Raw genomic sequence first — 12875 nt, 5'->3', positions numbered from 1 at the left:
GCACACAGCTGGTGGCCAACACACGTCCCATCATGCTGTTCATGGAAACCCACCAATATAAAGACAAGAACAGCTTCCAAAGAGGGTTTGAATCTGCCAATAGAAGCACACGCAGGCGCAGAATGGAGCTATGATCATTGTCACAGCCATGAACAAAACAGACTTCCGAAGCAACTAATGCCCTTCTCCTCCCAGAGATGGGATGTTTAGAAGTGTCAGCAAGTATTAAAAACTGAGTTTACGTCAGTATATTTTTAAGTCATTAGTAAAGAAAGCCAAACTGAAGCCACACGGGCTGCCGAGATGGCTCGGTGGTTCCGAGCACTTGCTGCTCTTTAGAACTCAAGCTCAGGTCCCAGCACCTGTCTCAAGTGGTTCACAACGCCCCGGCTCCATGGGATCTGACGCCCTCTGTTGGCCTACACGGGTACCTGTAACATTTGTAACTCTGTGGGATAAAAATAATTAGTCCTTCAAAATTTCGGACCCGTGTGGCAAAATATTGGTAAGTAAGATGTGACTGAGAATGGTGTTCACCTTTAGCCCCATCGCTGGAGGAAGAAGAAGGTGGATCTGAGAGTTCAAGGCCAGCATAGTCCACTTAGCAAGTTCCATGCCAGCCCTGGCTGTATAGTAAGACTTTGTCTCAAAAAAAAATTAATTAATTAAAGAACTATGAACTGAGGGCATTTGACCAAAATGGAGAAGGGAGGCTGGCAAAAGGTCTTGCTGTATAAACCTGGTGACTTGTGAAACAGCTACATAGAGTGGTCCTCTGACCGGACATATTTGCTGTAGCATGTGAATGTGTGTGCGCACACACGCACACACTCACACACACACACACACACACACACACACACCATACACACATACACCATATGCACACACAGATCATACACACCATACAAACACACACATACACACCATACACACACATACACACCATTCACACAATAACAAATAAATATTTTAATTAAAAGAAAAATGAAAGCAAATGTCTTTGTAATAGAGTGAAGTGGTTAAGACCCTCAGCTTGTACCAAAAGAAAACACAGTTTGCATCCCGGCCCGAGAGGAGACATGGAAATGTGGAAGCAGAGCGTAGAGGAAATGTCAAAGATGTGACAAAGGACAGCAAGGCCCAGATATGAAAAACAGTAGTCAGAGGAGAAAGCGTTCACTAGGGAGCACAGCCATTTTATCTAGAGAAAAGATCAATTCCACAATTCCACAAAGAAAATATAACTGCCATGAATTTCCTCATGATGAATAACACAGACTCAGACTCAATAAAAACCAAGCCATCCCAGAGGCAAGCAAGAACAGAGAGCCTTGCTACAAAGAGAGTGACCTGCTCTACCCAGCTCATGGAAGACATGGGGAGCAAAGCTGTGCTGTGTGTGTGTGTGTGTGTGTGTGTGTGTGTGCGCGCGCGCGCGCATGTGCATGTGTGTGCATATGTGTGTACATGCATGCGTGTATGTGTACATGTATGTGCATGTGTACATGTATGTACATGTGTGCATGAGTGTGTGCGTGGGTGCGTGTCTGGGTGTCTGTGTCTATATGTCTGTGCATGTCTGTGTGTCTATGTGTCTGTGTGGGTCTGTGTGTCTGAGTCTATGTGTCTGTGCATGTCTGTGTGTCTGAGTCTATGTGTCTGTGCATGTCTGTGTGTCTGAGTCTATGTGTCTATGCCCATATCTGCACGCATAGGCACATGTCCAGAAGCCAGAGGAGGGTGTCAAGTATCCTCTGTCCCTCTCTGCTTTATTCCTTCAAGGCAGGATCTCTCTCTGAACCCGAATCCTGTGGTTTGGGTGGCTTTTTGACTGCCTGTCTCCACCTTCATCACAGGCATATGTGGGACCACACCCACGTTGTGCAGATGGTGCTGGGATCAGAACTCCATAGGTCAGCCATGCTAACTGCTGAGCCATCTCTCGGGCCCCAGAGTCTTTACTAGTACTCTTTGTACAGACGCCTTAAAATACACTTAGGGACTCCACCTGCTGTTTCAAATAGAACGTTTACCATAAACACACACGCAAATGTATATAGGAACCTGTCCTGCTCACTTTTTCTAATACTCAGCCAATTAAAAATTAATGACAAAACTGTAAGCAAACAAGCAAAACAAATGCCCTGGGACATTTGTAAACGCTCTACTAAATTATGCCTGGATAAAGAAGTAACAAAACTAAAATTTCAGAACTGCAGCCGTCAAAATAGTACAAAATCAGTCTCAAAGATGCTGCATCTGGGAACCCATGAGACACGGCCACCATGGTACTCAGAGGCAAACTTGAAGAAAAAAAATGCAGGCATCATTTTAAACTATGCAAACAAAATTTTTTACTTGAAAATATTAACAAAACAAACCTTGGGAAAGGTAGCCAAAAGAAACTAAGAAGGTGCCAGAAAATGTAAGAAAATAGAATTGAAAAATCCAAGAATCCCAGTTCTTTGGGAGAAAGGCAGAGAGACAGAGCGGGGACTGTACACTGTCCAACACAAAAGCTTCAGAGGAGGAGCAGGAAACAGCAAATTGTCAGTGCCGGGCCACGGGCTGAAGCAGGATCCCTAGAGCCTCAACCCTCAGACACTTTCACAAGACAAATTAGGAGAAAAGGAAAACTCATGTTTACTTGAATTGAAAAAAGAGAGAAGCTTATAGGAAAGCCAGTATTTTTCTCTCCATTCTAAAATGTATGCAGTACACTTGAAACTCCAGCTGGAAAAGTAAGTTCCTAAGAAAACACGACGCAGTAAAACATGAGTCAGACGAGCCCAGCCATGGGAGATTGGCCTATGGTAGTCAGAATATGTCAGGAGAGTAGGATATGCCCTGTAGTCAGGAGATTAGCCTAAGGAAGTCAGCAGGCTCGCCGTGCTCTGTCGAGGCTGAGGCCAAGGCTCCAGGCTGGTCTCACTTAGTGAGACTGGATTAAAACCGAGCTGACCGTCTCCACTGCAGACTCCTCCGTGTCAGCGTATCCCCTACTGTATCCAAAGCTGCCTTGATGCTTCAGGCTCCAGCATGTCAGAGGAACCCCAAGCAGGCTTGAAAGCCAGTGTCAGAACTTGGATTCACTCACTGAAGTGGCCCAGTGCCATGATGGACACCAGTGTGGGAGTTCCTCCACAGATTGGAAAAGGAACTGTGGTGAAACCCAGCTTCCCCACTCCCGAGGTTAACAGCAAGTTCCTGTGTTTGCATACTGCAGAGAAACCCGCATACCCATGGGTGTGCAGATGTACGTGCGTGTGCAAGTGCTAGCGTGTGTGCTGTGTGTGTGTGTGTGTGTGTTAGGTGTCAGGATATGTTTGTGCATGTGCAGGCAAGTATGGGGCACGTGTGTTCAGCTAAAGTCATGTGTGTTCAGGTGTGGACATGTATGTATGCAAGTGGATGCATGGTTGTGGGCATGAGTATGCACTGTGCATGTAGATATGTGTGGCTAGGTGAGAACATGGGAGTATGTATGCATAAATGGAGGTGTTCATGAGTATGCATGAGTATCCATGTGTGTGAAAGCGTGTGTGAGCATGATATATAGAGATATTTGTATACAGATACTCATAGGTGTATGGGTGTGCTCTTGCACAAATAGTTGTATGTGCCTGAATGTGGATGAATGTGTTCATGTGCATGTATGTACATGTGCATGTGTGTACATGTGCATGTGTGTACATGTGCATGTATGTAGACATGTTTGCAAACGAGGGCAAGTTGGTATGGGGTATATATATTGCATGAACGAGTTTGCATGTGCATTAATGTATGTGTGCCATGCATATGTGTGCAGTGTGTGCCTGTGACACCTGAGGGTGTGCATGTGTGGCTGTGTATAGGGAGCATGCCTGTGCCTGCCTCCTTTCCTACTTATTTGTTTCCCTCTGACTCCCTGTGCCTGTCCCTGTCATAGCCTCCCCTTTTGCTTTCCATTCAAATCTGCCTCAGCCTTGCTCTGTGTCCCTCTCAGACTCTTCCTGCATCCCCACCACTGTGTCCCTATCTCCCTTCCTCCTCTACGGCTACCACACTGAGCCTGGGAAGTTGAAACCCAAAGTGGGATGCCATAGCACTGCCACCCAGAGCTGTCCCAGAAGCCCAGCTGGGACTCGTCATCCTGTGTCCCCTGCCCCAGTTGACTTCCCCCCCGGCTGTGATAAACACCATGACCAAAGCAGCTTGGGGAGGAGAGGGACCTGGAGATGGGAACTGAAGCAGAGGCCTTAGAGGAGCACTGCTCACCGGCTCGCTCAGTCTGCTTTATTATACAATCCAGCACCACCTACCCATGGTGGCACTGCCTTAGGCTTCCCATGTAATCCATTAAACAGGTAGGTAGGCAGGTAGGTAGGTAGGTAGGTAGGTAGGTAGGTGAATGGGACAGATAGATAGATAGATAGATAGATGATAGATAGATATATAAATAAAAATAAATAAAAAGAGAGAGAGGAGAGGAGAGAGAGAGAGAGAGAGAGAGAGAGAGAGATGCTCCTTGCCTACAGGCCGGTCTGATGGAGGCGCTTTCTCAGTTGAAGTTCCCTCTTTCCAGCTGACACTAGCTTATGTCAAGTTGACAAAAAACCCAACTAGCACAACCCCATCAGAGGCCCTGCACTCACAGCCAAGTTCCCCCAAAATGGCAAACTCGAACAGTGTGGGCAGCCCACCTCCGCGTCTGGACCACATTGCCACCCATGTGTAATGGAAAGGCAGCGGGGCTGTATTAGTCTCCGGACTGTTCCTAGACAGATCTCGACCTCCCACTGTGGCAGACAGAAGGCAGTGAGGAAGCACAGGAAAAAAGTGACAGAAACAGCCATTCTTGATGCCCTCCTCGACTTCCCAGAGGAGTAAGAAAGCCAGGGCTGCCTCTGACAACCAGGAGGGATTCATGAAAAGCTCTACTTAGGGCTGTACCTGCCACTATCAGTCCCCCATCCAGGCTGGCACATCCTGGGACCTGAGAACCTGCCCAAGCCATGATCTCCTACCCACATGACCCCCACTTTCTAAGGACCCCAGACCTTAGGACAGCAGGGACTGGTCTCTGCTCTGCAGGTGCTCACCTGAGCACTTTAGGACAGGAGATACAAACTGTCAACTCCCAGCCAGGCATGGTGGCACACATGGGTAAGCCCAGCAGAGGATGTATCTCTTTGAATTCAAAGCCAACCTGGTCTACATAGCATTTATAGAGCAGCCAACTCTGGATGTTGTCAACTCTGTCAACTGAGTGAGACAACGTGTCAATAAACAATCAAAAAGCAGCACAAACTATAAAGTGTCCAGAAATCAACAACTCAGTGAAGTGAGAAGAGACTAAGGGAGGTGTGGCTGGTGAGGCTGGCTGTGGAACCACCAAGGACTGGGGAAACTGTGAAGAGAGGAGGGAGTACCAGGCCTAAGTACCTTTGCTTAAGCAAAGGCCCTGAGTCTGGAAAAAGTCTCACGTGGGAACTCCACGTCATCAGCGAGCAGAGGTAGGACTGAAAGAATCAGGGGTTAGACCAAGAGAGCATGGGCTATACAGAATCCTGGGACTGGTCAGACAAGAATGCCCAATGCTATTCCTTGGGCAGCAGATAATCTCGAACCCAGGTCTGGGGCTGGGTGTGAGAGCAGCGGTGGTGTCCTACTGAGCTCCTTCACATGTCCCTGTCTCCTGGCATCACTGAGCTCCACCCCTGTGCCCCGCAGGCATCATAGCGACCAGATATACAGCACCCTCAAGTTTAATAAAGGAAAATGGCAGTCCCTCTGGTTCCGGGTTTCCCTGGGCAGTTCAGGAATGGAGTGATCAAGAGAGGAAGAAGGTACAGTAGGTTCATAGGGACAGCAGCACAGAACAGTCTGGCCTTTTACCACACACAGGGATCCTAAGATGATCCTAGGTCCCCAGTCCATTCAACAGGGTCCACTGGCCCCTGCTGAGTGGCAGCAGTCCAAATCTGTGTCCTGTGGAGAAGAAGGGGGCAGGGAAAAGAGAAATGAAAGCTAACTGCCACAGACAAGCAGCTTTTAGAGCCGTGAGGAATAGAGAGAAAAGCAGAGCTGAACGGGAGGTCACTGACTCAACAGAACGCTCCCAAAAGCCAAGCTGGAAAATGAGTGTGGGGCTGGAGAGATGGCTCAACGGCTAAGAGCACTGGCTACTCTTCCCGAGGTCCTGAGTTCAATTCCCAGCAAACACATGGTGGCTCACAACCATCTGTAGTGGGATCTGATGCCCTCTTCTGGTGTGTCTAAAGACAGCTACAGTGTGCTCATATAAATAAATAGATCTTTAAAAGGGGGCTGAGCAAGTGCAAAGGTCCTGTGGCAGGAGTGTCTGGGTTGGTTGGACGACTACTAAAGTATAATAGGGCAAAGGGATCAGAAGGGAGGCCAGAACCACCCTGGGGAGGGTCCCCATGATCCTCACAAGCACCGGGAGCAGCAATGCAGTGACTCAGCCGGGATTTAACAGAACCCCTTCGGCTGTTGGCTGACTGGTTCCCAGGGCAGAAGCCAATCAGCCAGGGTCATAGGACAAGGCTGGCCAAGGAAGAGTGGGCTCTGACACGAGATGTGATGGGAAGGGTATTCTGTGGGACTTCAGGGTTAGGGGCCCAAGCTCTTAAAGAACTGTCAGGTACATCTATACTATGGAGGAAGGATGGGGGATACAGATCCTGTCTTCAAGTCCAGGGGGCTCTGTGAGCTGCCTCCATTTCCAGACGCTGACCCTTTTTTTTTTTTTTTTTTTTTTTTTTTGGAGCTGGGGACCAACAGGGCCTTGTACTTGCTAGGCAAGTGCTCTACCACTGAGCTAAATTCCCAACCCTGACGCTGACCCTTTATTAAATGACACTGCGGGACACTGAAGTTGCACATGGCCCATGCTGCTGGCCTGTGGCTTTTGACATACAGGAAGTATGTTTACCTGCACCCTGACACCAGATTGGGCCATAGAAAGTTTATCCACACCACTGGTTAAACCTGGTGAATCTATCATGAGGCCAAGGGTGGTCCTCCTGCCCAAGCTGAGGGAACTGAATCTCAGAGAGGACAAACTCCCACCAGAGGTCACACAGCAGGTAAATGGTGAGATGGGGACTAGAACCAAGACTGACCCTAAAACCTGCAGCCTTGAGAACAGTGCTCTGGCCCCTGCTCGCACAGCAGAAACCAAAGTCAAATAAATGTCCTTTTTATACCCAAGCAAAGAAAAGACAAGAGGCATGGGGAGGGGGGTGTGACTTGCAAAGCCACTCAGTAAGCTGGCGGCAGAGTCTGGGCTCAACCCGGGGCCTGCGACTCCTGGCATAGTGCTCTCCTCAGTGAGAAGGGCTGGAGGAGCCCAGAGAGGCTGATTAGGTTGGAGGTGGGAATTCAAGGCATGCAGTGGGGGGAGGGGTGCACACGGGCCTCCTGCTTGAGTTCACATCCCACTTTGGCCGCTTGCTAGATCTGTGACCTTGGGCAAGTCCTTGTGACCGTAGCACCTGCTGCTATGTGGGGAGAGGAGGTGGTGATCGTGGGGGGACTACGATGCCTTTCAAAACTCATCTACCCCTACGCACTCCCAGCAAGAAGCCTGTCTAGCATGATGCCCACACACTCCTGGGCACTAGCAACCTCCCAGCGGGGGGCATTACAAGGGTCCTGACTCATGCCTCCCCCGGGAAGGGAGTGTGTGCTAGCCTTGCATTGGAAAGTGTGGTCCGCCTCTGCCAGAAGCAAATTGGGTCTGAAAGAACTAATCCCAGGGGCCAGAGACATCAACTAATACACATTCCACAAAGTTCTGTTGAATGCCTACTGTGTGCTGCCACCCAAGCTTCATATAAAGCCACAGACAGCATAGATAAGAATCCATTCCAGGGGCTGGAGAGGTGGCCTAGCGGTTAAGAGCACTGGCTGCTCTTCCCAAGGACAGGGGTTCAATTCTCAGCAACTGTCTGTAACTCCAGTCCTAGGAGACCAGACACCCACTTATGGCTTTAGGAGGCACTAGGCACCCCTGTGGTGCACAGGCATAAAAGCAGGAAACATTCTCATATACATAAAATAAAAATAAATAAATCCCAAAATAACTTTAAGCATCAAACCCCGAGTTCACAAAGCACACAGTGAACAAGTGTGGTTGACTACTGTGGACTTGAGACTGATGGTCAGAATGAGGGGGGAAAGTGTATGCAGGAAACATGAGGTAGGGCCGGTCTTTGTGAGGTGGTAGGAGTGCCCTAGCAGACTGACATCATGGGAAACAGTCTTGGGTAGATCTGGAGAGAAGCGCTCAGGTAAGGGAACAGCCTGTGCAAAGGCCCTGGAAGGAGCCTGCTGTGTTAAAAGACTGCATGGCTGGGATGTAAAGCCCTGGGACAGGAAGAGAGTTGCTCTGAAATGCAGGGAAGTGGCACCAGGCTTCGTGACTCTGGGCCCTAGGGACTGTGGGAAGGACCTAAGGGAGGGACAGTGTCCTTGGAAGATACAGTGGCTCGGGCCAGAGTAGCAGAATCGAGGCTTGTGCATAAGCTGCTCAGTGCCTGTGGGGTCACCAGACCCCAGTCCCTGGGGTGGGATGGCTGCTTCCCTCACCATCTGCAGGGCAGCAAGCAGAGGCTCTGGCCAAAGTCTCAGTGGTAGCAAGAAGAGAATCCATCCATCCAGCATCCCACACAGGACAAAGCCAGCCTAGAGTCAGACTCTAAACCTACAGGTCCAGGGTCTCTGCTTCCACTTCAGGGCTGCCCACATGCTTGTACATCAGTCTCAGATCACACCTCCTCCCCACCCAGGGCCCACCCCCTTCTCTCTCCCACCCAGCCAGCCTTGCACAGGCCCAGAACCTTGGGCTTCCTGATACATTCCTATCCTAGGCCACACACACACAGGGCCAAGGCACACACATCACATAAGCAACAGTCAGCACAAGGTTGACATCCCCTGGCACCCCAAGACCTTGTCCCTTCTCCAGGCCTGAACCTTGCCCCCTTCTCTCAATATGGTCCTCCCAGTTCTTCTAAATATCAAACCCAGTAAGAAATCTAATTTGCAGGGAGGGACTGGAGACCGGTTAGGGCTGCTGTCCTCTGGCTGTGCACCACAAGGATGCCCAATACCTCCTCTTAGAGGGGGGAGAAAAGGGGTCTTTAGGGTGGGCTTGGTTGACTATGGGTCTGTTCAGGATAGACTGGAAGTGTCATCTCTGGGAAAGGGACCTTAGGAGATGTCCCCTCACAGGTGCCCAGGGATAGAGAGACAAAAGCGTCCATGCTTGAGGACCCCCAAGCTGGAGCCCCACCAGACCCAGCTGCATCGAGAGGGGGCCTAGTCCGTCCCCGGCTGCAGCAGCGACAGCAGCAGCAGCAGCAGCAGCAGCAGCGACAGCAGTGAGGGAGAATAGGGCAGGATTCGTTCAGGCCTTGTTGGGATGTTTTTCCCTCTTCGAGTAAAAAAAAAAATAAAATAAAATCATCACAGAACCCAGAAGACAGGTTGTCATGGCAACAAAAGTTTGAGGCCAGGTACATCCTGACACCCTTTGGAGCTCAGTGGTGAAGGCAAGATCTGGGGGCTGTGCAGAGCAGTGAGGGAAACCCATCTGGATGGCCTTAGACCTCCCAAATTTCTCATCAGCCACTATTTGACAAGCTCAGGGGAAGACAATTGTGTTTTTTCTGGGCGGAACAAGCTGTAGTCAAGGAAAACCAAAGGAAAGCAGCACTCGGTTTTTATCCACCCAGCAGATCACCCAGAAACCTCGTGACTAATGGGGCCAGGGGATGAAGCTCTCACGTTGGCCTTAAGTTCCCGTCTCAGGTCCCCAACTGGCTCCTCTTCTCATCAGTTCTCTCGTTCTCTAGCCACCAAGAAAACAATCCAAGCTCCCTCATCAAAACCCCCTCAGCCTAATCTGAAAAATGGGTCTTCCACAAGCCTGGCCCAGAGGCTAGGATATAACAAGATTCCACAGGTGACAACTTTGCAGGACCTGGTGCTCAAAATGTGTAGGAGCTGACAGTGCTTTGAATACACTTCTGTTGATTTTTTAAACATCGAAGTCATGCTTGGACGTAAAGCACGGAACAAGAGATGAGCTGCAGAGCTGTGAGTGGCAGCCTTCAGAGAACTTTCAGGAGAGCCACCAGACTCCAGTGAGAGCCCAGGCACACTCTAAAGGCAGGAGCAGGTTGGGACAAGGGCCATCCAGGCACTGTAGGGTGGCACGTCCCCCAGGGCAGGCCTCCCAGATCTCAGGAACTGCTGCCTGCAGTTGGAGGAAGATCCACGCCATCCCTTCTCGTTCTTTGGGTTGTTGCGTATGAATGTCTATGGAGACCCAATTGGAAGAAGGCACATGTCTCTGGTGCTCCGTGACTGCCGTGGTGTGGGAGGATCAGGGTTGTGGAAGCAAGAAATTTTAGCAAGAGACTTTCTGGTTAATTTTTGGTTTTTCTCTTTCTTTCTTTTCTTCTCTTCCTTTTTAACCACATGTCACAATGAAATCCCAAGTCCTATTCAGATATTGTGTGTCTCAAATAGCCAACACGCTCAAAGTCACGGAAAAGTTCAATTGTCCACCCCCACCTCCTCTAAGGCCCAGCAAGTGGCACAGGATACCTCCAGTCCCTTCAGTCTGAGACCCTACCCAACATTTTTATTTTGTATGTCACACTGCAAGTATTTATTAGCAATTCCCAGAAATGGGGGGCACAGCAAAGACCTAACAAGAGTGACATCTTAAGGGAAAAAGGGACAATATGCTAGTGACTAAAGACAGGCTGGGGAAATTTCAGGCTATGCTGAGTGTGAGGAAGATAAAGCTACATGAAGGGGGAGACTGGGCTTCCAGCGGGATCCTGCCAGAACAGTGGCTTACTACGGGCAAGCAGTGGGTTGAGTCCACAGCCAGTACCGCCCACCATATCGCACAGTGCCCTCTCAGGCAGAGGTCCCCTGAGTGCTCCAGCCTTGCGGTCTATCTCTATCGCTTGGGGTATTCACTTCAGCCCCTGCTGTCTGGGTGAGGGGACAAAGGTGTTGATCTACTTTCTAAATAGCAAGCCCCCTCCCCAGTTCTGAAAGAGACTTGTGCTAAGCCAAGACTTCTTGGATCCCCCAGCTCCATTGCCTAGAGTTGCCCCTGTTTTCCCGCCTGCCTCCCTTCTCTCCCTCCCACAGCATCCACTCCCGCATCCACTCCTGGGAGGGCTCCAGGATACCCTAGCTTATAGAAGGAAATAAGGGTGCTCATCAGCCTCCCCCTACTCCCTGCTTTTCCCAGCCCTGTCGTAGAGGTTCAGCGCAGCTTGGAGATGAGAGTAGCAGAACCCTTAGGTTCCTGGCCCCTTAGATCTGCCGTGGGAAGGGTCTTCTACAGCAAACGCCCCCGGCCCCCACTATCACCTCCAGAGCCGAGACGGGGAGGATAGAAGCTAGGAGGGGTGCGCGGGGAAATGACTTCAAGCCGAAGAGGGACCACACGCCCTGGGACCTGCAGCTAGGGTGCGCGCCCCGGGAAACGGGACGCGGGACGCGCCACCTCCTCGGCCCGGGACCTGCGGGCGCGCGTCCCCGGGGAACCCCGCGCCAGCACTCACCCGGGCCACCGAGCTCTTCCTCGCACGAGTACCAGATGCCAGTATGGAAACGGCGCAGCTGGAAGCGCTCGTCGCCCGCCTCCCAGCTGTAGGGCGCGCCGGCCGGGCTCGCAGCAACGGGGGTGGCTGTGCTGTTGGCTGTGGCGTTGGCGCCCGAGTTGGGGCAGTTGGCGCCGCCGCCCTGGCCGCAGCCAGGCTTGGGCACCCGTTGCGTGCCCTGGCACCAGTACGTGGTGAGGAAGGCGGTCGTGGCGAAGAGCAACGCCAGCAGGTTCAAGGCCACGGCCAGGAGCGCTCGGCCGCGGCGGCTCGTCTTCATGCCGCCCGCGCCGCCCGCAGCTCTGCGCGAAGTTGGCAGCAATGCCCGCGTCAGCGCCCGCCCCGGGGCTCCGGTGCCTGCGGTCGGCGACGGCTCTCGCGACACGGGCCCATGGCCCCCGGCGGGGACGCGGGACGACGAGGACGCGGAGTGGCCGGGGCCGCAGAGTGGAGCCGACCAGCGCGCCCGAAGCCCGGAGCGCGAGTGCGCCTCGGCGAGCAGCCGCCGGCGCCTGGCAGCGGCCACGGCGCAGGGACGCGCGCCCCTCGGTGGGGAGACACCTGCAGGCGGCCGGCGACACTGTTCAGCGCCCGCCCGCGCGCGGAGAGGGGGCGCGCCACGCTGGGCGCGGGCGGGGGACAAAGCCGCGCGGGAGTGGAGAGGGACAAGTGAGAGATCCCAGGCAAGGCGCTCCCAAAGGAACCTAACTCAAGGCGGGAGAAGACCTCTCACCCAGACTCATAGCCCTGCCAGCTAAGCGACAAGGCAACCTCTGTGGGTCTTTAGGCTGTAAGGGGGCCTCTGCAAAGGCTGCAAGACCCATCTGGAGCTTAGGAAGGGATGGGGACGCAGGGCCTCAGCGTTTGAAAGGCTTGTCCCTGGTCACCTTTGGTATCTGAGACCAATCCCTATCCACAGGCTCTCTGTCACTATGCGGGAGGGCAGAGAGGCAGACTGCACAACGGGCCCAGCATAGGATGTGACAAACAGGGCTTTCCCACCCAGGCTATCCACACCAGAGATCCAGAACGTGATCCAAGAGGTCACAAAAAGGACAGCAAGTTGTGGTCACCCAAATGGGGTGTCCTGCAAGTCTAAGAATGCTGAATGCTTAAGACTGGCTGCATAGGGTTGGTCAACTAGCCTGACTTTGCAGTCAGTAAAATCCAGGACTTGACCAGCTGTGTGACTTTGAACAAGACACTTGCCCTCTCTGACCCTCGATTTCTTTA

General features: G+C 51.9%; 1 protein-coding gene across 1 annotated transcript in view; it reads right to left on the bottom strand.

The window, feature by feature from the left end:
* Positions 1-12099, bottom strand: part of Gsg1l (GSG1 like) — a 203318-nt gene extending 191219 nt beyond the window's left edge. Inside the window, exon 1 of the mRNA XM_032892685.1 lies at positions 11604-12099. Within this exon, the coding sequence (XP_032748576.1) occupies positions 11604-11922 (319 nt within the window). The 5' untranslated portion in view covers positions 11923-12099. The remainder of the gene's footprint in view (positions 1-11603) is intronic.
* Between the last annotated feature and the right edge of the window lie 776 nt (positions 12100-12875).

Source organism: Rattus rattus, chromosome 2 (genome assembly GCF_011064425.1).
Source record: "Rattus rattus isolate New Zealand chromosome 2, Rrattus_CSIRO_v1, whole genome shotgun sequence".
NCBI classification, from domain to species: Eukaryota; Metazoa; Chordata; class Mammalia; order Rodentia; family Muridae; genus Rattus; species Rattus rattus.
The sequence above is the reverse complement of the archived record's forward strand: the minus strand, read 5'-3'. Positions and strand labels throughout refer to the sequence as shown.